This window comes from Coccinella septempunctata, chromosome X (genome assembly GCF_907165205.1).
Source record: "Coccinella septempunctata chromosome X, icCocSept1.1, whole genome shotgun sequence".
NCBI classification, from domain to species: Eukaryota; Metazoa; Arthropoda; class Insecta; order Coleoptera; family Coccinellidae; genus Coccinella; species Coccinella septempunctata.
Window position 1 is genome coordinate 23038038 of NC_058198.1, and position 25670 is coordinate 23063707.

At 39.0% G+C, this 25670-nt stretch overlaps 1 protein-coding gene across 1 annotated transcript; it reads right to left on the reverse strand.

The window, feature by feature from the left end:
- Window positions 1-5652: 5652 nt before the first annotated feature.
- On the reverse strand, window positions 5653-17815 carry LOC123322203. The gene is made up of 2 exons (XM_044910074.1): window positions 16865-17815; window positions 5653-6290 (listed from the first exon to the last, which is right to left on the reverse strand). Exons 1-2 carry the CDS (start codon window positions 17016-17018, stop codon window positions 5914-5916), a joined length of 531 nt encoding a protein of 176 aa, XP_044766009.1. The 5' UTR covers window positions 17019-17815; the 3' UTR covers window positions 5653-5913.
- Window positions 17816-25670: the final 7855 nt, after the last annotated feature.

Consider the following 25670-nt stretch of genomic DNA (forward strand, 5'->3'; position numbering starts at 1 on the left):
ATGTTTTGCTACGGGTCCTCGTATACTTGTTGACATAGGATCCTCCGACAACAGATCTACGTTTATATCTCCCACTATGATGTGATTTTTAGTCTTTAATTTACTCTCCAAGTATTGGTACAAATCTCTATTGAATGTCTGCGGATTGAGACTGGGTGATCGGTAGACACAGGTAATCAGCAACTTCCCTGCTCCCTGCACCAACTCCACCTCTATGCATCTAATTGGGCCCAAGTTAACTATATTTTGCGAAAACATCAAATCATCTCTAACGTATACGAGAACTCCATCGCATTTGTTCACTTCTCCTTCATTATAGATGCAGCAATAATGTTCTAGATCAGATAGGCCAACATCGTTTATTCGGTTTGTCTCACTCAAAACAATCACATCAAACCTCCCGGGCAACAGCCGAAGAAAGCACATCAGCTCGTCATAATTTTTATTCAAGCTTCTTATGTTTACACGAACTATTCTGAACTGGTTAGGCCCTCCAATGATGCCACTGAGCTGTGAGACATCCTCGGCGACCATGGTATCCACCACTGAACTACTGTAATCTCTAATAAAAGGATCCATACTGACAAAACTACACAAAAAAAAACAAAAACAAATGAAAAAAAAAGTTATAATTTGTAAAATTATTTACAGTGTGATATCTTCACTTTGCCGCCTTCTTACCAGCAGAACCCTTCGATGTTGTTGTGACCCTGTTGGTGGGTGTCTTGGACCCCTTATCTGAAGAGTTTAGTCTTGTCTTCCATTTCTGATCTATATCCTTTGTACTCTTCAATACCCTCTCCAAGTCGGTTACCTCCTCACGAATTTTAGAATTATGTGGAATTGGATGTGTGTATTCTCCCTCATTAGTTGCTGTCCTCTAGTCATAGGAAATGGAGAACCTGGAGCACTCCTCCGTTCTATCTCTGCATTTTCATCATCTGCTGTATCCTGAGTAGTCTCCTCCAAAAAGTGTGTCAAATCATCCAAGGCATACTTTTCTCCGTTCACATATATATCCCAGCCCTTTCTATATGCCTCATATTTCCTACTCCTTGCCTCCTTTAAATTGTTGACCAGAATCCTCTCTCGAAGCCGGTCCTCTAAGCATAAATCATCGTTAATAAAAATATCAGTTCCCTTGAGTTTAGATTTTCTAGACTTCACTTCAGATTTTACTATATAAGAAGTGAACTCCACTTTAATTGGGGCGGTTTTGGATCTTCCCAATCTATATATATTATTAAAGTCCTCCAGTTTCAAACTAGTCTGAAGGAGCTCATTCAGCTTCTGCATAGTGGAGTTAACAACATCAGAACCGTTCAGACTTAAGCCAGTGACCACAATATTGTTTTTCCTGATCCAATAAAGGATAAACACATAAATCCCAGCACGATAATGTGCGAGAAGAAAACCGACTAAGAGACGAACGGTTTATAGGCAAATGCCCGGAACCAAAATTCAAGAAGCAGTTAAGGGTTTTTAGTGGGTCTCGAGCTCAGAAGAGTGAGAAACCCCACACTTGTTCCCCCTCAGGAGAGGTTAGTTCATCTGATTTGCAGATTTTCCCCTTGCTACACCAAAAAAAAAACTTACTTACTTGGATGTTGGGGATGTACGGGGAAGCTTTCGCCTCAATCCTCGGTCCTACGGTCTTCTGCCCTCACTCATTCATTCATTGCTGTATCCCGTTACCGGGAATAAATCTACAAAAAGAAAAAAAAAATAAATTGCGAACAGACTTGTAATTTCTTAGGGCTAGTTGCGACAGTGTGCCCTCCTGTGACTAAAGAGACCCAACCGTGACCTGCAGATCCTTCCACACTCAGGGCATGGATAGTCACCAACCAGATCTGGCTGCCGCTGTATCCTTCTCAAGTCTCCATTATAACTGTGTAACAAAGACCTCCACTGTGACCTGTCTAACGCTAGTTGTTCCCACTTATGATTGGCATTAATTTCCTACAAACTCCCACTTCCACAATTATAACACAAGAGAGAAAGAACACTTCGCGCTTCCATACTCAAGACTGAAAAACACACAACAGGGTTTAAACTACACCTGCCTGAAGTTATATAATAGACTACCTGAACATCTAAAGAACTTGAGTGAAATTGGGTTTCATAAAAAAGTGAAAGACCTCTTATTAGAAAAGACAATGTATAGCATTGATGAATTCCTGAACTGATTGAATTTTTGATAATGATTGTTCGTCTTGCTTGTCGGTGTGATAAATTCGTTGTATATTTTTGTGTCCGTGTTCGGAAGATTTAGTTTCGTATTCCACCCGTCTGTCTGACATTGATGTGTCACCTTTTTAACTTTTGACAGTCGACCTGATGTGTCTTTGTTGTTTTACTGTTTATGAGTAACTATGTTTAATTGTAACTTTACTTGAAACTAAGAGCTTATATATTTTTACTTGGATGACTGACTATCGTGACAATTTTGGAACCAAAATCGTAAGGTCTTATTCGTTTTGTTGTTTTTTTATTCATTTGTTCATTTGTTTATTTATTCATTCCAATGTGTAACCTACAAATTTTATATTTACATTTCTATTTGCGTCTTTTTAATTTTCCATTGTTCTTTACATTTTAGATATTCATGGTTTGATAATGGCCGAAAAAGGCCGAAACATGTCACCTGTATGATATAAATATATGGTTCCAAAGTATGGAAGTGTTTTCAAGACTTTTCACTGTTTATAGTTGTATATTTTGCTTTTTGTGACAAACCGTGTAAAGTTTTGACGGTGTTAATTATTTGTTTGCTATCTGTGAAATTTTAGTAACAAATAAATATTATTATTTTTTTGTTTGTTTTTTCCTTCGTGTGAGGGGAAAACCCTTTATGGGCGCCCAGAGGGTCCGCACTCTAGGTTGTGTGAGACTCCGAGATCTTGTTTGGCTACTCACTAAAAACCCCTCACACTTTCGACGGAGAAGTTCTTCGTCCGGCCCTTGCAGCGTCCCTTAACAAAAGAGATGAGCTGCAAGTGGCATCTAGAGTTCATGGGATCTGATGATATGCAGTGACCCAAGCAACACCGCCTTCTGCATTCTGTGCGCTAGTATCTCGGCCCAAGATCTGCAGGCCGGAATAATCTTCAATTCTTCCACGTAGTTGGCTCTCATTCCTCCGAGACATCCTATGATTAGTACAACCATCCTGACTTTATGACCTGGGTACATAGTTCCAAGCTCGATAACAAGATCTTTGTATTTTTGCCTTTTATTATTTTTATTATTATTATTATTATTATTAATTGATTTTAGGGATTGATGTAGTGTATCCTTAAACCGCTTTTACTGGCCTCTTGGTTTCCGGGCTCCCTCAGTGAATTCGCCGTATAGAGCTATTTTGTGGAGTCTTGTGTCTTGCATCCTCAGAATGTGGCCGCTCCATCTGAGTCGGGCCCTCGTTACTTGAGTCTCAATTGTTGTACAACTCGCGCGTTGCAAGACCTCTGCATTCGAAACTTTGTGGAACCATCTGATGTGCATTATCTGTCTTAGATGACGTTGTTGCGTTTGTTCAAGCTGTTTAATATGTCGCCTGTAAGGCGTCCAGCTTTCGCTTCCGTAAAGAAGCGTTGGGAGGACCACTGCTTTGTAAACAGCTGTCTGGGTTTTCAGACTGAGGTCGTGCTTCTGAAACACGCTGTCCTTTAGTTTCCAGAATGCCCGTGATGCCGAATTGATACGGTTTTGTATTTCCGTGTCTAGATTAGCCCTAGTATTTTTGAAGCTTTCCAAGTATTTGAACTGCTCGACCTGTTCTAGAGTTTCATTCTCCAGGCTGATATCTGTTGGAAGGCTTTCTGGCGGACTAACCAGGATTTTGGTTTTGTCGATATTGAGTCTAAGGCCCAAAGCTTCGTATATATGTTTATAGGTGTCCAACATTATCTGTAGATCCTTTGAGCTGCTAGCGATAAGTGAACTGTGGTCTGCATATTGAAGTTCCGTGATAAACTTGGTACGGGTTTTTGCTCTGAGGCGCTTCAGGTTAAACACCTCACAGAGGGCTTGTGATTAGTTTGAGTAGCTATGATTACGGAACTCAGCCCGGGTCGAGTCACACCTTAAGCCAGAGAGTTTCCAAGAGTTTTTCTTCTCTGAAAGGATAAGGTGAAAGTAAGTAAGGGACACCTCCTAGCTCTCGATAAACCTAATAGCGTCGGAGTCATCGCAGTTACTTAAGCCCTCACACCCCGTCAAGGTGTTGTCCTCGTGAGGGAACCTAACCTAACCTATTTTTGTGCCCATGAGTTAGGGAGGAACCGATACTGGCTCCTCCGCAGCGGGCGGTCCAATACTGCGGATTCGTGTGGGGCTCTCACCCACCAAAACCCCCTCCTCAACAACATAGTCAGAATCTCAAGGACACTGATTCGTGCAACTATTGTTGTTTTCTTGTTGGTGTAAACCGTGTCTCCCAATCCGATTGGTATTCACGGTGTCTGCCAGCAAGAATGCACTTCCCTCCTTGCCTCTCTTGGCAGTTGGGACAGGGGGGAAGAGTTAAGACCTTGCCTTAAGCTCTCACAGTTTGCAGCCGCACAAGAATTTTGTGACTGGCTTTAGTGGTTCCGTGTATGTCCCCCTGACTCTGGTTACGGAACTCGAGCTGACCGGGGTAGATCCTCGAAAGGTCTTGACCTGGCTCTCCGACCAGAAAGACATGCGACATAGACATAGACATAGTTTTCCGATCCCTATTGGTCCTGGTCCCTCGGAGATTGCACTTTGAGGTTGCGGTATCTGTCAGACATTAACGGTACTCCTCGGTCTCTGAATCCAGGGATTCAGAGGGCCGAATGAGTCATAGTCACTGTGGTGTCACTAAGATCTGTGCCCCTTGGATCTATGCCAAGCCCTTGGTTCCGAGAGGGGGGAAAGTGAGGCGTACTCCTGGCGTCCGCACTCGGATTCCCGTTGGGGGTAGGCAGGTTGTAGTTTCTCTCATTCTGAAGCTGTAACATTACTCCTTGGGTCTACCCCAGCTCCTTGGACCTGGAGGAATAAGTAAGTCATATTTGCTTCTCGCAGGTGGTACTAACGTTACTTCTTGGACCTACCTCTTGCCCGAGGACTAGGGGGGCCAGGCAGCCATAGTTAACCACACCGCTTCCTCATACGAACCATCCGAAGCCTTTACTCGCTAGCTCTGTCTTCGGCGCATTGCACGCCTAGACTTTAGCCCTTTGATTTACATGGGATGGGTATTTAGGATATCGTAATGTGATTCGCCAACATTACTCCTTGGGTCTACTCAGGGTCCTTAGACTCCAATGGCCAAGTAAGTCCTATTTACTCCTCTGTAAGTTTCGGTTTTGTGTGGAGTACTAACGTTACTTTTTGGGTTTGCCCCGAGTCCGTAGATTCGAAGGGCCAAGTGTAGTAACTGGGTCTTTACGGATTTAATATATAACACTGAACTATAACTATATTTATTGAACGATTGACTGATTGACTGATTGACTTACAGATTGCCCTCCTTTCTATCTATCACCATATATATAACAATGGGAAAATGCTGCATTCGCAATATTAAGAAAATGCTGCATTCGCAGTATTAACAAATACCTATTTTCAACATTGCGTACACTACACAAGAGAGTCATAGCTACTCCTTGTCTGTCCTTCTTAGTCTTCTCCGTTGTTTTCTTTCATCTTTGTTGTCTTCTTTCTTATGGTATCCGTGTCCTAAAACACACTCCACCTATGTTGTGTTGTGCTTAGTTATACCTTCCATTTGTTTCTTTTTTTTTTCTTCCTCCGCTTCCGCTTTCATCACGTTCCTTATCCGTTCCTTGATCAAATTCCACTGCTCTTCACTTTCTAGCATCTTCTCCACAATTTTGTGTCTGCTATATTGAAAGTCTGGGTTTCCTTCTTTTGCCTCTGCTAATTCTTTTCTTGTTTCCTTCCATTTCGTGCAGAAGAAAATATGATCTGGCTTGTCCAATCCTTGGCAATTTCAGCATTGGGCGCTGTTGCTCTTCCCTTTTTTTTCCTGTGAGTTTCGAAACATCCATCTCCGCTCAGGAATTGTATTGTTTCGTACTCTAGGTCGCAGTGGTTTCGGTCCATCCCTTTCAGGGGAACCTTTATAAGCTTCTTCGTCCATTCACCTCCCCTATGGTTGTGTACTTCTACCATCCATTTCTGCCTTGTCATTTCCCTAGCTTCTTTTTCGTTAGTCTGGTCTCGGTATATTTCTCTCCTTTCTTCTGCCAGCAGGTTTTCTGGCAGCATTCCGGCAATGAGGAATGCGGCTATCCCTGAAACATTTTTATAATAATAATATAATAATAATTCTTTATTAATCCCTTCGACATTACAAAATGAGAATGTATAGGACAGGTCAAATGAGATGAGTTCCTAGTAAAGGAAAATGAATACAACTTATCAAAATAAATATGATACACTAGTTATACAAAATAAGCCAAACAAAATTTATGCGAAATGGTCATCTGCAAAGTATTCCGCTATACTATAATAAGATTTCTCAATCAATATGCATTTGATAGTTTTTTTGAATTTTAACTCATTTAATCTCTTGATTTCATCTGGTAAGTTATTGAAAATTTTAATGCCCTTATAAGATGGGGAAAGTTCCAATTTCGTTGTCCTATGTTGAGGCAGATACAGTGTCCCCGAGTTTCTCGTAAAATAGTTGTGATATTTCGACAGTCCAATAAAACTTCCAATATTACGTTTGATAAACAACAGACATTTGTATATATATAAATACAAGGGACCGTCAAAATGTGATGCCTGATGAAGAGAGGTCTACAGGAGGAAACTGGGCCGATATTGAATATCAGACGAACTATCTTTTTTCGGGTCAAAAATATCCTATTTGCTTCAACTGAAGCTCCCCATAACAAGATGTTGAATTGTAAATGACTGTATACCAAACTGTAGTACACATCTAAAATTGACTTAGATGGTAAACACTGAAATAAAACACCCCTTACCTGGAATCAATGGAAGAGCGGCTTTCCACTGAACAAGGGGTGATTATTTTTAAGATGTTAACTACACAAAATTGAAGGCCCCTTTAAGGGCAAAAATGGTGGATTCGGCCCGTCGCGCGAAGGACAGGTCTTTGATGTTTTTCTATATTTTCTGGGGAGAAAATTTAAATGAAAATCTGTTAAATTTAACGAATAAATCTATTGCAGAAATTTAAATACAAGCACGTATTTGGTCGATAACGACCACAATAAAATCTCAATTTCTTTCACACATGCAAAGTGCGCAAAGCAATAATCATTAAAATTTCATCAATAAAAATCTTGGATTAAAAATTCTCTTTTCTCAATTTCACAACAACAATAAGAATATGATAAAAAATCAGATGAATTTTAGAGGAGCTTTCAGGACTCTGGACAAACAAAAATTGGAACCTTCTACCTTTTTCTGCGACCAGCGACCGTCGTTCGCCTGGGGTTGCTGGTGAACTTTTCGATCACCAGACTTTCCTCGCACAGTACGGCGAATTCTTTACACTCAACCGCACTTCCCGCACTTTTCCGTCGTCAACGATTAACGCTATTTGTTTCGACTCTATCCAAAATTCCTAAAATCCTATATCCGATCTATATCACAAATAAAAGCAATTATTACGCCCTGACTGACTTTAACCACGGTACTAAATCTCTTACACTATTCCCCGAATAGCTTGTACCCGTCTCCCTTTTTGAGACCTAACTCCGAAAAAATACTTCTAAATTTCTCGGACTGCCGAACTTACTTTCGGACTTCCAAATCTAGTCTATTAGAATCCCGGATTCTACTTCCGCTTTCCAGACGTGTATTTTCTTCGACCAACTCCCCACTAACTCCCTTCCCTTTTTTTTGGTTCCTTTTTATCATTCCCCTTCTTAGACCAAAAACCCAAATTTCCTCTACACCTCTCGTGGGTGTATCCAGAATTATTCTACGACGCGCTAACCTTGCATTTTTCTGAACTAATTGAATTAGCCGGTTAAAACTCAAGAGCCTGCTAATTCTTACAACGCCGAATCAATTATCTTCGAATATTGAATTGATATATAAGCTCTTATGGGCGAGTTATTGTCTAAACTAAACCGTTTTCCTTTTAACTTAAAATCAGCCTCAAGTCCGACATGGAACTCTACTTCTTTGGCACTTATCTTCTAACTGGAAAAATATCATTCATACGCTTGTCATCAAAACCTTTATTCTCATGCAATTAATTATCTGGGACGCTGAGATCCCGAGAAAGAATTTCCTTGCCCAATATTCTATAAGCATATATATATCTCGTCAATATTCCTATTTATTACAATACTCCCCCCTTAAAAAAGTTTTGGCATTGGATGCCATAACTTTTCCCTATTCCTATCATGGCTTTCACTTGTCCACTAGTCCATCGTCTCCCAACCAAAAGGCTCAAACATCCTATACTAAATGTGCCAAGCGTTTAAGCATAATTCACAAGCAAAAAAAAATTTCCTTTACAACTATGGAACTTATCTACTCAACATAAACAAAATCAATCAAAATCAAACATTAGTATCATTAGGATTTGAAAACATGACATGTTAAAACAGCAAAATTCAAAGTTCATCAATCAAGTTCTTAGAATCCACCTCTTCACTTCTCCAGCATGGAGTCTTTAAGGTCCACTTATCGGATTTCAAATTCACTATCGCGATCATTCTCATACAACCACAGATATCCTTGAAATCATATGGAATAACTCTTCAGGTGGAAAAACCAAAAGTTACCTCAGGTGGAAAAAGTTTCTTCACACGAAACGCCACTGTTAAACCCGTGCTAGTGTCCATTTCGTATGATCATCTGAGCATACACTCTTCTGTTCAGTTCAGAATTCTTTACGCGGCATATTACTTGGCACCTCGTTTACCGGCTATGTCTTTCAGTCCAGTGTGGTATCACCATGGGTAAAATGGACGTAACCCTGGAGATGGTTCTTCTTCAACGTTTTTGGCATCGTACTTTCGAAGTTGGATTTGCTCGCACTTACTCCCCTTGGTAAAACTCTCAACTGAGTGATGTATGGGATTACTCGCAGTACACTAAGCTTACTCCATTCCTTCTTGATCCCCAAGGTATATAGTGGACATTTAATGCCCCGTCGTCCCTTATCGAATTCTCTTCTGGATACCTTCTATTCTATCTCTCGAAGATTCTTCCTTCTGGGCTGAACCATCGTCGTCCTGATAATCACAATTACCATCTCAGGGTCATGAGTTTCGAGGCTTATATACGGACCGACATCGTCCCATTTTCCGCACTAGATCAGTTCAGAGTACCGTTGTAGGCACAAGTCCATATATTAAATTGAATGTCAGTCCCATTCTTACGAAAAATTTCCAAACTTTCTAGTTGATAGGCGCAAACCTTTTTCGAGTTCTTAAAGTTTCTCAACATTGCGAATGAAATTGCCGTAATTTCCGATCTATTAGCCGCACTTTGGTACACTATCATCGTTGCCACCTGGTAACTAAGGTCAACCACCATTCAGAGGTTATTCCACTGATGATGACCTGATGATTATCGACCTTCTAGTTTAAAACCTGCCCTGGGATGTCTTCAAATATTACTTGTTTTGGATGAAAACCAAACCAACCTATCGACTAATCACAAGAAATAACAACAACAACAAAAACACATGCAAAAACAAATAACGACGACTCATGTCCCATAAGCATGCAATACAATCCTGGTGACAACAATCATCATAAAAGACCTATCATAACTATTTCAGCGAAACTCAAATCTTATCTTAAATGGCATGCAGAACGTTGTGCTCACATTGAAAGGCGACCACAACGCTTCTTCATAATCTTTTTCCGACCAGGATTATTTCTATCAGACAATCTATCTCTTTCCGATATATGTACCTACTTCATTATTACTCAATATCATTAGTAAGCTAATCAAAATTAACCCCTTATCGTTAATTTAACTTCCAACATGAATCCCCTAAAAGAAACACATAGTACATTGCTATCCCCTCATAATGACTTTAGGTCCAGCCTCAAAATACGTCTAATTTACAACATTCCTCCCAAAACTACCATTCTTGAAATAAAGCAAAGACCGCTACCTAAATGATTTCAATCTGAATGAAAATAAACTGACTTCTATATAATGACTAAGGGTTTCTCCGGAGATTACTCAGCCCTAGCGCCCATCTGAAGCAAAAAAAAAAAAAAAAAATATTAAGAAACCCTTCTTTATACCGGTCATAGTTCCCTCACTATGACTCATTATTACCGGACCTACTTGTTCTTCTACCTATAATCTGTGGACTGGGAAAGGTCGATTATTCCTTTTTCAGGACTGTCAGCCAAAAGGTCCTGCCACTACCCAAAAAAACGGACCCTATTCAGGTTGTGGCTCTCCGGGTCAGTGAGAGCCCCTGGAATCTGCGAAAGGGCAGGAGTCGATTCAACTCTCCTGACAGGTCAATCTTACATATTTTCCTGTCGCTACCCTAAACCTGTACTCTGACTCCTATCCAATTAGGTTACTCCACATATTAGTGGGATGCCTTATTCGGGTAGACCTACTTGCAATCCTTTCTGGTTCTACCCTGTCTTCATCACTGCTCTCTAATTCCATGTTTGAATTATGTGTCTGATACCCCTGTGGTACCAACATCGGATGAGGCCTCCTAGGTTTCTCCATTTCCGAATCTGATTCACTGAAGTCCCTAAGTCTTTCCTTCCTTCCTGGCAGATATTCTTCAGAGCGCTTTTGCCGAACCTTAGCAACATAAGGTTTCAGCCTATTTACATCGACAATTCGTTCCTCCCAACCTCCACATTTTCGTATCCTACAGGTTACCGAATCAAAGACTTCAATTATCCTGTACGGCCCTAACCAATTTTTACCCAATTTTTCAGATACCTCCTCTAAATATACCAGGTCCCTTAACTTAAACTTTGCCATCCGACATTCCTCTGCATCGATGTCCCATGACACCCGTTTAGTCGACTTCGGCCCCCTGGGTCTATTATCACCTTGATACCCCTCTTCATTCCTGTATATTCTTGAACTGCTTATTTCATTAAACCTTTGTGTGTCCCCTTTTCCCTGTTTCTTGTTATCATCTCTCAGTTTAGTCCTAGTATCACAAGCACTAATTTTTAATTTATTTCGAATTCCTTCAACAGCTCCTACCGTGAAACTCGTTTGTGTACTGTGATTCACAACTGCTACTTTATCCTTCGAAATCTTTTCTTCGCGCTGTTCCATAGCGATTTCCCTTTCGACGCTATTCTCCTTAATTTCCTTCTTAACCGCGCTATCCCTTTCTCTTATCGGAATTTCTACCAACGACTCTAGGTTCGCCGACCCATCACCATCCATGTGACCTACCCCTGCTAGGTCCGGATTCTCTAAGTTATCAATCATCTCTCTCGATAATAACTTGAAAATTTGTCCTCTAATTGTTATGAAGGGGCCATGAACATAATCGATATGCACCTGGTTAGCATACATGAAATCTCTTCCCAAAATCACCTGAACATCCCCTAATGTGGAATTATCACACACCACGGCCCTCCAGGCCGTTCCCCATGATCCATTTTCGGGTCCTATGGCCACCTCGGCCACACCCCATGTTCTCAAAAGTTGCCCTGTTATACTCGTCAACTGATAATTATCCATTTCTTCACAGTCTATATCCTCCTTCGATACCAACCCCTTTCCTATCAGCGTCACTGCGGCCCCCGTATCTACCATGCAATAAATAATAATACCATTTACCCTCAGCTTTACAATATTAGGGATATCTCCCGACGTTCGACCATATATACCTGGTACCACTATTCTAATATTGTTAATACCCTTCCGTATATTTTCCTCGACCTGATACAGTTTCTTTACATGTCCGTCGACCTGTAAAACTGGATTTTGCCCATCCTCCTTTGAATTTTCCAATAGAAAACTAGACGGCGATCGCGACTGCTTCGAAATCGCGCCGGTAGAAATATTAATTCCTGATAATTGAAGTGTTTCCCTACTGCTGGAATACCTTGTATCCCTATCCCCGCTCATACGTCGCCCACCAGGTGTACTTACTTCCTCTCTCCTCCATGACCCATTTCCACAATTCTGTCTTTGTTCTCGTCTTTCAAACGAATTTTTCTTGAGACAGTCCCTTGCCCAATGTCCCTGTTGATTACAGTAATAACACGATCCTTGTGTCCGTTGTCCCATTTTCCTGCTATTCCGGCATTCCCTCGCAAAATGTCCCGTTTGGCCGCAAGAAAAGCACTTCCTTCCGTTACTTTTCTCTGGGTTACCCTGACCTCGCCAGGTACTTATACATTCCTTCGCCGAATGTCCCTCCTTTTCGCACAATTGACACACCGTTCCAGTGTCAACTGTTGATATCCCCATATTTGTTAACCTCCCCTGCAACATCCTATTGGTTGTTTCCTGCAACCGCACTAATTCTTCGGCCTTTTCCAAATCCAAATCCTTTTCCTTCAACAATAAAATTCCGGTTTCTTTCATGACATCCTTCCTGAGACCAATTTTGAATTGATTTAAAATTAAATCCTTATTTTTCTTCCGTATTCCAGGTTCCTCCTCTTCCTTTGCTCCGGCCAGATCCTCGATCAACAAATTAGCCCCTATTGTGCGCAATCTAGTACAAAACAAGGACACATCCTCGTCCTGTCTTTGGAAACAACGACTTAGGTTCCATTGGTATTCGCCCGGCAATCTATCTATAGTAAATTTTTGTATGAATCTATTTTTCAAATCAGTATAAGTTAAAGAATTGAAGGTAGGATCCGATTTGAAAAAATTGTAGGCATCACCCACAAGCTTAAGTTTTAGTAAGATGAGGGTTTCTTCCTCACTCCAATCATCTAATTTTGCGCGTAATTCTAATTTATCAAAATATCTATTCACATCTTTACCGGAAAACCCATCAAGAGTGGTCGCGATCATCCCCAACGAATACATGAAAGGGAGTTGCACAGAACTTTTTGCCGCCACACTAGGGGTGGTGTTACTAGCAGTAGCCGCCGGCAACATTTTCGAAACCTAACCTCAATAAAAATTTAATTTGAAAACTATCTTTAAATTCCGCAAAGATATTGAAAATCAAGTTTCCCTTTTTCGAAATCAAAATATGCTGCGCACACACGATAGATTTAGTCAAACTCTACACACCAAATAATCTCACTATTCAAGAAAAACCTTCAATGGAAACGTCCTGGAAAAAAAATATAATATCACAAAAAAAATATCCTGACCGTAACTAATATCTCGAAAAATTAATAGCGCCCTGAAAAAAAAAATTATATCTCAACAGAAAATAATATTCAATAAACAATTCCTGATCCTGAAAAAAAAAATCCTGCAACCCTATCTTGTCCTAAATTTCAAATTATTCTGTTTATAAAATCAATTAGAAAAATTAAATCAAACTGACTTAAAATTCCAAAGTATCCTGACATTCACTTAATTTTAAACAATTAAATTAAAATGACCGAAATTCCAAAGTATTCTAACGTCCAAATTGGAAAAATGAAAATATTTAATTGAAAGAATTTCACTCTTAATTCCGTGTTCAACTTCTGACAAAACAACACAAAAAAAAATTCTTAATTTTCTATATTCGCGTTAACTAAAATCATAATTTCGCAAAAATTTTTTGAAAGAAACAAACTAATTTGCGATTCCGCTTTCTGTTAAAAAAAATAACCGATCAATCAACTCTACGTTCTAAATCCTACGTATTTGATACTCAACACCAACAAAAAAATTTTTCCGAAATATTCACTTCAAAACCATCAAACAACTACAAATTCAAAATTTCAATAACACACAGTCATATAAAAATATCCTGAAAAAAAAATATATCTTTCACCATCAGCCAAGAATGCACCCTCGAACAATAAAATTCTTGCGAAAAATTAAATTTCAATCTTCAATATTAATCAACTACTATTAAATCTTTTTAAGGTTTCCATCAATCAAATCTTTCAAAATTATTGAACACCAATGCTTTTCGCAAATAAAATTTTGAATTATAGCCCGATTGAAAACTTGATAAATACCTCCGATTCACAAATAAAATTCTTATCCAACTCACTGAAGAGTAAATAACTTTTTCCAACTCTGCTCAACTTTCCCTAATATCTCCGCAGCTAAACTTTAAAGAGAGAAAAAAAAATCCTGTTGGCAACTGTACCTTTAACTTTTCACTAAATTCCTCTTAAAATGAACTGAAACCGACGAAAACTTAAATTATCCTTGGCAATAAAATAACTCACAGTTCCTCCATCTGAAAGTCCTCCTCAAATTCATTGATGTGATCAAAACATCATATATTCTCTCGAAAACCCTTAATAAATCAACAACAAAAAATTCTAAAAACGCAATTCCCCCCATACGTTTCACTTCTACGATGACGCCTACCAAATTATTAGATTCAATTTAACTCGCTCCAAAAACAACCAAAACTTTGAAAATCAAACTTCTCATATAATAGAATTTTGTATTCCACCCCAGAAAAATCAACTAACATCATCCCACCGCTGTCACCAGTGAAATAAAACACCCCTTACCTGGAATCAATGGAAGAGCGGCTTTCCACTGAACAAGGGGTGATTATTTTTAAGATGTTAACTACACAAAATTGAAGGCCCCTTTAAGGGCAAAAATGGTGGATTCGGCCCGTCGCGCGAAGGACAGGTCTTTGATGTTTTTCTATATTTTCTGGGGAGAAAATTTAAATGAAAATCTGTTAAATTTAACGAATAAATCTATTGCAGAAATTTAAATACAAGCACGTATTTGGTCGATAACGACCACAATAAAATCTCAATTTCTTTCACACATGCAAAGTGCGCAAAGCAATAATCATTAAAATTTCATCAATAAAAATCTTGGATTAAAAATTCTCTTTTCTCAATTTCACAACAACAATAAGAATATGATCAAAAATCAGATGAATTTTAGAGGAGCTTTCAGGACTCTGGACAAACAAAAATTGGAACCTTCTACCTTTTTCTGCGACCAGCGACCGTCGTTCGCCTGGGGTTGCTGGTGAACTTTTCGATCACCAGACTTTCCTCGCACAGTACGGCGAATTCTTTACACTCAACCGCACTTCCCGCACTTTTCCGTCGTCAACGATTAACGCTATTCGTTTCGACTCTATCCAAAATTCCTAAAATCCTATATCCGATCTATATCACAAATAAAAGCAATTATTACGCCCTGACTGACTTTAACCACGGTACTAAATCTCTTACACTATTCCCCGAATAGCTTGTACCCGTCTTCCTTTTTGAGACCTAACTCCGAAAAAATACTTCTAAATTTCTCGGACTGCCGAACTTACTTTCGGACTTCCAAATCTACTCTATTAGAATCCCGGATTCTACTTCCGCTTTCCAGACGTGTATTTTCTTCGACCAACTCCCCACTAACTCCCTTCCCTTTTTTTTGGTTCCTTTTTATCATTCCCCTTCTTAGACCAAAAACCCAAATTTCCTCTACACCTCTCGTGGGTGTATCCAGAATTATTCTACGACGCGCTAACCTTGCATTTTTCTGAACTAATTGAATTAGCCGGTTGAAACTCAAGAGCCTGCTAATTCTTACAACGCCGAATCAATTATCTTCGAATATTGAATTGATATATAAGCTCTTATGGGCGAGTTATTGTCTAAACTAAACCGTTTTCCTTTTAACTTAAAATCAGCCTCAAGTCCGACATGAAACTCTACTTCTTTGGCACTTATCTTCTAACTGGAAAAATATCATTCATACGCTTGTCATCAAAACCTTTATTCTCATGCAATTAATTATCTGGGACGCTGAGATCCCGAGAAAGAATTTCCTTGCCCAATATTCTATAAGCATATATATATCTCGTCAATATTCCTATTTATTACAACACCCTTTTAATTTATTTATAGCATAATAGGATGCATTCAACTTTTTACTCAATACTTCAATGTCTTCACACCATCTCAAAGTACTGTCAAGATGAACACCCAAGAACTTCACTTTTTTCGAAGAAGAAATTTTGACATCTCCCAGCTGGAGGGTCAATGGAACAGTGTCCCTGATACTGAAATAAATAAACTTGGTTTTTTCCACATTCACTATGAGCGCATTACCACTACACCAGTCCATGAAGCCCCTTATCAGTATGTTGCAGCAAGAAAGAAGTTCATTAATATTTTTAGATGCAATGGCAATAGATGTATCATCGGCAAATAAAATCAATTTTATTAATTCATAGAGATTGAGATGTTCAGGCAAATCATTTACGAACAATATGAACAGGAGTGGGCCTAATACCGATCCCTGAGGGACACCAATATCGATATTAAATTTGCTCGAATATGAGTCACCCACTTTGACGACCATTGATCTTTCCACCAGGAAGCTATGTAACCACTCCAAGAAAATTCCTCTGAATCCTAAGTTATATAACTCATTCATTATAAATGGTATAGACAAGCAATCGAATGCGCGGGATAGGTCGAAAAACAGACCAGCGACACATAGACCATCATCCAACCACCTATAAGTACTTTCAACAAATGAAACAGCAGCCGTCTCAGTTGAGCAACCGGCTCTGAATCCATGTTGGCTACTTGTGATAATATTAAATTTATCTAAATACTCTACCATGCGCTTTAATGCCAATTTTTCAATCACTTTGGAAATAGAACTAAGGATTGATATTGGTCTGTAGTTGAACATTTCATTTACATCATTACTTTTATGTACAGGAATAACAGTGCTCGTCTTGAGTGAAGATGGGAAAATGCCAGTTGATATTGGCAGATTTATAGGCTCTGATACAACTTACCACTACTCCTTTGTGCCTTTCTGATTTTGTCTCTGCCGGTTTTGTATGTGCTTAAACTCTTTGCCCATATTTCAGCTCCATACAGTAGTCCAGACATCGCTGCTGCTACGAGAACCCTTCTTTTTTTTGTCGCCAGACCATCTACTCTCGGCATTATCTTCCTTAAGGTGTTTGTTGTCTCTCTGGTTCTCTCTACAGCGTATTCGACGTGTCTGACGAAGTTGAGGTCTTTGTCTAGTATCACCCAAGATACTTTAGTTATGCCTTCGTCCCCACTTCCACTCCTTTGATCGTTGCCCTGGTCTTCTTTATTGGTCTCCTCCGTGTGATCGGGAATATTTCTGTTTTGTGTGGCGCCAGCTGCAGTCCCCTACTCCTTAGCCATTCTATAAGCTTCGCTGCCATTTCCTCAGTTTTCTGCCGTGCTTCTGGTTCTGTTTTCCCAGTTGTAATCATGGCCAGGTCATCTGCATACGCCACTAGATTAACGTCCGGGTCGTCGTTTGCCAGTTTTGGTACTCCGTCGTACAGGATGATTCATAACGTGGGGCCTAGAACAGAACCTTGCAGCAACCCACTCGTAAGTCTTACCTTTTTGATAGTGTTTTGTAGGATATGCCCTTCATTTTCATTCTCTGCCCATCCAGCGGAGTTGAAGGCATTTTTTACGACGGATGCTGTCAGAATGGTTACACGTCGCGTTCTGTGCGTACTACCTCTTCTATGACCGTTTTTGTCGATCTCGCTTCCCTAAAGCCATGCTGGTTATCTGCAATTGTGCATTTATCTTCAAGTTCCTTTGCAGCCGTCCTCTTATGAGTTGTTCGTACAGCTGTACGAACGACGCTCAGTAGATATATGGGCCTGAAGCTGCTTGGTTCCGTGTCCGTCTTCCCTGGCTCCCTCATTAACACTAGTTCTGCCTCCTTCCATATTTCAGGGAATTCCGCTCTTTTCTATTGCTCATTGTACATCTCTAGTCTTTTTTCTTTTTTCGGAACCTGTAGGCGGTATCCTACAGGTGACCAGGAGCTACAGTCAGAGAAGTTTATGTCCAGGGGTCAGATGTTCATGAAATTCGGAAAGTCCCCTATCTCTGAAATATCTTAGAAACTCTACTCGGGAGAAAAATAACACACACAATAAACATAAAACTTCTATTCAATACCTTTTATATACATACTGATGTCGTAATGGGTGTAGGGTGAATAAGCGGTGCAGAAGCAGAAGCGGGATGTAACGTGCTTTTAATGTAGAAACTCTGTTAGAGACGGATGAATGAAAGCATGATGAGTGAGCAAAATAAGAATGCGGGATGAAGCGGTCGGAGTTAGAATGAAGCAAGAGCGTAAGTGAAAACAGTGCAAGTTAACTCTACTTTGCGTACAAGCGGCGAGTAGTAACATTGGCAAAGTCGGTTATTATAAGCGAGACTGCTGTTAAGACTGACGGCGGTTTGCCGGTATACTTTGGTGGACCGAAGGAAAAACTAAACCACGGAACAAGGACGACGAACACACCCGCCCTCGGAATCCAAGGTGTTCCGAAATTCGCGATCCGGGAACACATGGATCCGCGCGGCCTGAATCCGGTCGACTTAATCAATTCACGTTACGAAAACATGAAAATGAATAATTCGGAAACAAAACTAATTGAAAATTTGCTTTGTTACATCCCCCTCCTTCTTCCGCTAAAAAAAGAGAAACTTTTTTGTATTTTCTATAACAAAATAAAATTTATTCTAAAATTCAAAAAACAAAAAGAACGGTCACTTTCCGGGTGACCAGGCTGGAGCCCCGGATGCGGTCACCCGAATTAACTCGCACTGCACCGCAGCGTCCTTCTTCCTGGGCCTTTCGGTGGCTCCCTTCGGGAGTCACTGGACCGTACTCCCACTAGTCCACACCTGGAGCAGAACATCAGCGGAGGGTACTTGGCTACCGGCAGATAAACTGGGGCCTTCTCCTGGGGGTCCGGAACCGGCGATGTCAATCCTTTCTCCAGGTCTACCTCCTCCTGCAGCACCAGTACATTCGCATCTCCCATATCGAATAATCTGGAAGCACACGGGATAAAGGTCTACAAAAGCAAAGAAAAGGCAGTCTGCAAATTAATTTTAATTCGGCGGAACAAACAAAACAAAAAAAATAAAGTAGAAGCTAAATATTGGCCGGGATCTTGATCCACCGATGTTGTCCTCCCACCAGCAGCTTCAGTCGGTAATATTTGTTCTCCGGCCAATCTACCGGGCGCAGGTTCCTGGCCAGGGTTTTCATGTACGGCGTCCAGTTCGCCTCTCCCGGGGGCCGTCTGGGACAGTACATGGCCGAATTCAGCCATTAATTCTTTCCTGGTAGGCGGAGGCGGCGGAGGAGTCGGAGGTAGCGGGCTTATCGGCCTGACCACCACAAGGTCTGGGAACAGCGGTTTCCATTCCCTTTTCCTTTGTGGTGGTCTCATCTCCAGCGGTTTCGTTGACTTGGGCATGTTTTCTGGAAAACAGTTGAGGGGTTCATTGTAGGGTTTGAGATCCTTGACGTGGATCTGCCTGACTAACTTTCCGCGCTCATCCCGCAAATCATAAACTACGCGTGACAGCACCCGGCAAACAGTAAACGGTCCGGTGAAAGTAGGGGCTAATTTATCGGTAAAATCGTTAACGGAGCGCTAAAGAGGATGCCCCCGCTTCATCACTCTATCACCGATATGGCATCTCCAACCGCGGTGGCGTAGGCCGTAGTGCTTTTTCTGTTTGTCAAAAGCCTGGGCCAAGTGCCGACGTACTAGAGCGAAGATTTCTTGTAGTCTACCCAAGCGGTTGGTGCGTTCTTGTATGGTGGTCGGACTAGGGTCTGCGTCATCGGTTTCTCTGTAGTCCTTGGTGGCCTCGCGGTAGATCGTCTTTGGTGCTTCCAATTCTCGGCCGAAGTTCAAGAAGGCGGGAGTAAAGCCTGTGGATTCCTGGCGGGAGCTATTTATTTATTTATTTATTTATTTATTTATTTCATCAATCAGGAATCCCAACAGGAGAACCCAATTACAGGGATTCACTAAATAATAGGTACATTAGAAAAAATTATGTGAACTTAATTCTAACAATCCACATTGAACTTAATCCTAACAACTACATATTTACAAAATCTCGACAAAAGGAAAAAAAAAGCAAAATTACACTCAATAATTCCTACATAAATATTCATACAATTTCATCCTAAAAACGGACAACGATGTACTGAATATATCAACGCTCTGAAGGTGCCAGTTATAAAATCGCATCAACCTCAAAAAAACCGATTGGTAAAACAAAGATGTACGTGCTCTAGGTAGAAAAAAGAGGTTTCTGCGACGACCAGAAAAAACAGAGACATTGAATAAGATTTCGCTGATCAGTGGAAAATCGAAGTGGCCATTTACAATTCGGTACAATAAAGTTTGGTCAAAAATTATTCTCCTATGCTCCAGGCTTATCATCTTATATTTATTTATTTATTTATTTATCTTAACGGACATGCCAATTTACGAATTATTATCATTAATTACAAACAGCAAAGCCAATTTTCCCATAAGATATACAATATTCCAAAAATTAACAAGAAAACAAACAAAAAATATTGAAATCTACAAAAAAAAACATCATAGGAAAAACAACAAGAACAGTTGACAAGTTCAAACAGCTTCAAAATATCTTTTAAGACTGAAAATAGATATCTGAAAAAGATCAATCTCCGATGCATTTGCCCCTTTTATCGCTCGTGCAATCGGATTATTCATGGCATAATTAGTGGGGTTATATTCGATGTATAAGAGATCTCTATGTCTAAGGAATACATTTTTCGCATTAAGTTTTATCTTAGATACTAAGTATTCACAATCAATGTAATTATTGATTAGTTTATATACAAACATTACATCAAAATTATTCCTTCTTATAGATAGTGGTTTCATTGATAAAGACACATGTAGATGGTCGTAGTTTATTGAGGCCTTGGGAATACTCATTTTGTAAGCAACCCATCTTAAAAATTTTCGTTGCACGCGCTCAATATTATTTTTGTGTACTTCATAATAAGGAGACCAAACTACAGTTGAATATTCCAATATACTTCGGACATTCGCAAAATAAACACTTTTTAAGGCAGAGATATTATTAAAATCTTTGAGTTTTCTCTTAATAAATCCAAGCATCCTCATAGCTTTTTGAGTTATGATGAAAATATGCTGAATCAAATTCAGTTGGTGGTCGAGGTGTATTCCTAGATCTTTAACAATTAGGCTTGAGCTCAGTTTGACATTGTTCAACTTATAATCGTACTGGATAGGTGATTTAATTTTGTAAAATCTCATTACACTACATTTACCGATATTGAATTGCATTTCATTGTCAACACACCACCTTTCAACATTGATAAGATCTTCTTGTAGTGAAAGACAATCTTGAATACTCCGTATGACCCTAAACAATTTAAGATCGTCAGCGAACAGTAGAAATAGACTTCCTCTAATATATTTTCCTATATCATTTATAAAACATAGGAAGAGTAGCGTAGAAAGGGGTGAACCCTGACCAACCCCAGAAAGAACGAGAAACTGCTCGGAGATAATATTATCTCTAAGCTTAACCCTTAAGGTACCATCACGCAGACGATCAGACAACCAGTCCAATAACGGAGGGCCGATACCGATCCCTTCAAGTTTTTCAACAAGTAACGAATGTGGAACCGTGTCAAAAGCTTTTTGAAAGTCGGTGTAAATGCTATCAACCTGAAATTTTTCTTTCATTGCATTTGAAATGATGTCTATGTACGAAACAAGATTAGTTGTTACCGATCTCTTGCTAATGAATCCGTGTTGTTCTGATAGAAAAACATGTGAAAGGCAGGGCGAAATCTTGATGTTGACAAGCTTATCGAAAATTTTAGGGATGTGAGAATATTTCAATACTGGTCTATAATTTTTTACATCTTTTTCATCTCCAGACTTGTGTACAGGAATAACAAAGTTATCTTTCCAGATCTTTGGATAACTTCCGCAATTAATCGAGCTATTGAATATAAGGCATAAAGGTTCAGCTAATATATCACCGCAGCGCTTCAAAAATATCGCCCCAATATTATCAGCACCCGAGTCATTAGAGTCATTCAAAGTTAACAACTCTTTAAGTACTTCATCTGGCGTAAAATATACATTTCCTATATCGACTAGATTATCCTGCGGTGTATTCAAGTGTTTTGGTTTGCTCGCTTTATAAACTTTGGAAAAATAGGAACTAAAAAATTCGGCTATTTCTTGTGGATTTTCTGAAATTTCATCTTGGAAATACATAGTTGAGGGAAGACTCTTATTCAACTTGGAATCGTTCACAAATTTCCAAAAATACTTTGGGTTAATTTCTATAGAGTTTTCGACAGAACTTATATATTCACGAAAGCAATTTTCCGACTCAATTTTACACTCCTGTCTCAATTCAGCAAACTGTGTATATGTTTCTAAGCTATTAGATATCTTATATGATCTATGTGCCGCTTTTTTCGAATAAATTAGACCTTTTAGGTGAGGTGAAAACCAATTTGGGAATTTATATTTTTTTGATATTCTTTTAGGAACATATAATTCAACTGCTGAATCAACAATATAGTAAAAGTTTGAAATGGACTTTTGAACATCCCTTTCAAAAATAATTTCGTTCCAGTTTATTGTCGAAAAGTAATCTAATAAATCATTGTAATTGGCGTTCTTAAAATCCAGGAATGTGTAATTTTGTTCTTCCCTTATCGAACATCCGGAATCAATGTAGAAACATAATGCCGGATGATGTACATCACAAGGAAGCAAGATATCAGCCGCTAAAGAAACCGTCGTGTTATCGAATGATGAAAATATTAAATCTAATATCACATTGTTCATGTTTGAGATTTCGTTCAATTGCACCATATTTAACAATGCTATCGACTGTGCGATTACCGCTTGAGTTTTTGTTATCTTTACTGAGTTTTTATTAGACTCGGTTTTCCAACTGATACCCGGGAGATTAAAGTCTCCACAGCATATAAGGTTTGCGTCAGAATATCGATCAGATATATCTTCTAATTCTTCGCAAAACCTCTCGTAAAGAGAAACGTCGCTATTTGGAGGGAAATATACATTTGACAATAATATATCTCCGCGCTCAGTATGAACTAAAACAAATATAACTTCTATATCATTATGTGAGCTTGATATAATTCTTGAAGAAATCGATTTCTTTATGGCTATCATGACACCACCTCCCCTTGATTTACAGCTAATTACGGAATCTCTATCTTTGCGGTAAATATCGAAATTATTAATACCTAATTCTGAATTTGAGATGTCTTTACACAACCAAGTTTCAGTTAAAAATATAACATCATAATCTGAACTAATTATTGATACAGCAAGATTAGTTATCTTTGTACGTAACCCTCTGACATTTTGGTAATAGCAATATAAACAAATATTCTGAGGTAAGTTTGAACTAGCACTACAACTAATATCGTTCACCTCACAATAACTTCCTTGGTACACAGCTTCATTGTCAGATTGGGTTACTCTTAGCTAGATGTTCTGGAATGGTCTGATTAGTATACCCTCAGGCCATGCTTCTGGATTAAGTAACTCCTCCAAATCTAGATCTTTGCTACCTACCTTAAAGGATTTTTTGCTATTTTTAGACTTCAAGTCGAAACATAAAAGATCGTTTTTCGGCCATCTCTCAGTCATATATGATAATATGTTGGACGGCGAAGTTTCTCTTGATAGACCACCAATCCATATCCACCTTCTACCCTTCGGAGCTGGTTTAATATTGACATCGGGTTTTCCTTTTGCATGGATTGCCGGATCTCTTGTGAATGTCTTCCTTGGATAGGAAGGCTTAGGATGTTCCAAGACCTCTTTCACAGGATCCAAAGTCGCCACTCTTTCCTTTTTGTCAGACTGGAGGACACCTCGTTTATTGCTTGTTTTCTGCTTCAGATCTGATGGTACCGACAGCAATTTGGATGATGAGTCTTTCTCGACTATAGTAATTTCCTTTGATCTGGATGTCCCAGCGTTATTGTATTCATTGGATGACATTAATAATAATAATAATAATAATAATAATGTTTATTCATCTATAAACATGGTTTACGTTACAGAGATCATACCAGATATAGTATAATCTGTGTGTAACTATTAATTATAACTTAATTTAATTCTATAATATATAATTTCAAACATAAATAAATCTTTCCTAACATTCACTTCACTGTGAAGGCACTCCTGGCTCTTATTCAAAAGTCCAAACCGGGTTTTACGTTGCTCAAATTGGTGAAATTATCCTGTCATAATCGGTGAGTAGTTTGTCCTAATCGGTGAGTATATTTGTCCTAATCGGTGAGAATGTTTCGTCATAATCGGTGAGTATTTGGTATTATAGTTGGATGTTCTGATGTATTTTGTTTCATTCATTGAATTTATTAATTAAATCATTTGCTTCTCTTATGTTCAACTGAACTAGCCATTCCCTGGTTGTCCTCTTAAATTTCTTATAATTTCTAATTTTTTTCAACTGAATTGGGATCACTGCATATACTTTAGAAACAAGGAATTGAGCTGATCTCTGTCCTATTCGCTTAAAACATTTTGAGGTATAGTAGGTTCTATCTTTATTTCTTGTTTCGTATTCATAATCTACGTTATTTAATGGTATCTTTCCCTTGAACACGCTTACGGCCATTTTTAGAATGAATAATTTCCTGATGTTGAGTATTTTGGATTTTTGGAATAGAGGCTCACTAGGGTATGTTATTCTTTTACTATATATGATTCTTAGTATCCATTTTTGAACTTTATTCAGACTTTCTAAATGACAATCGTAAATTCCGCCCCATCCCACTATCCCGTAACCAATTAGTGTTTCAACAAGAGCATTGTAGATCATTATCAAATACTTTTCTTGCATGCAGACTTTTTTTAAAGCTTTGAATTTATAAATTATTCCTCTCAATTTTCTGGTCAAGTTTTCCACATGTTTATCCCATCTCAAATGACTATCAATTATCACACCAAGGTAATTTGCACTTTTTGCTGCTGGTATACTTGTATTTGTGTCTATGTCGATGTTTCCATACTTTGGCAAGCCACTCTCATATGATGCAAACGGAACATATTTTGTTTTATCCACATTCAGAGTAAGTTTATTATACTGCAACCAATTTTTCACTAGCATAAAGTTGTTCTTCGTTTTACTCTTCAGTTCATCCCAGGAGTTTGCTTGAAATATGATCACGGTGTCGTCTGCAAAACCGAGAATATTTCCGTTGCAGGGAACCTTAAACAAGTCGTTAATATATATTAGAAATAAGAGTGGCCCCAACACCGTACCCTGCGGAACACCGTAAGTGACACACTTCTCTTCGCTTCTTTTTCCATCGATCTCAACAACTTGTTTACGATTCGATAGGTAACTCTTTAATAACTCATGAATCTTACCCCGGAATCCGCATCTATCAAGTTTATCCAACAGAATTTCATGTGAGACGGTATCAAATGCTTTAGCAAGATCTACGAAGATGCAAGGAGAAGGAATTTGTTTGTCTAGATATTCATAAATATTGGTTGTTAATTTTCTGATAGCATCCTCAGTAGATCTACCGCTCATGAATCCATACTGGTTTTCATGTATTATTTTATTTTCGAGAAGGAATTGCATCATGCGTTTGTATATTATTTTTTCCATTATTTTCGCAAAGTTGGATATCAATGAGATGGGTCTATAATTGACCATTTCAAGCTTATCTCCGTT

What these genes read in the sequence shown, in the direction of transcription:
- LOC123322203 (XM_044910074.1), bottom strand. Translation starts at nt 17,018, where the DNA reads ATGCCGAGAGTAGATGGTCTGGCGACAAAAAAAAGAAGGGTTCTCGTA. An exon ending in AAAGGCACAAAGGAGTAGTG is followed by an intron (nt 6,291 to 16,864) that starts GTAAGTTGTATC and finishes AAAATGTTTCAG; the next exon opens with GGATAGCCGCATTCCTCATT.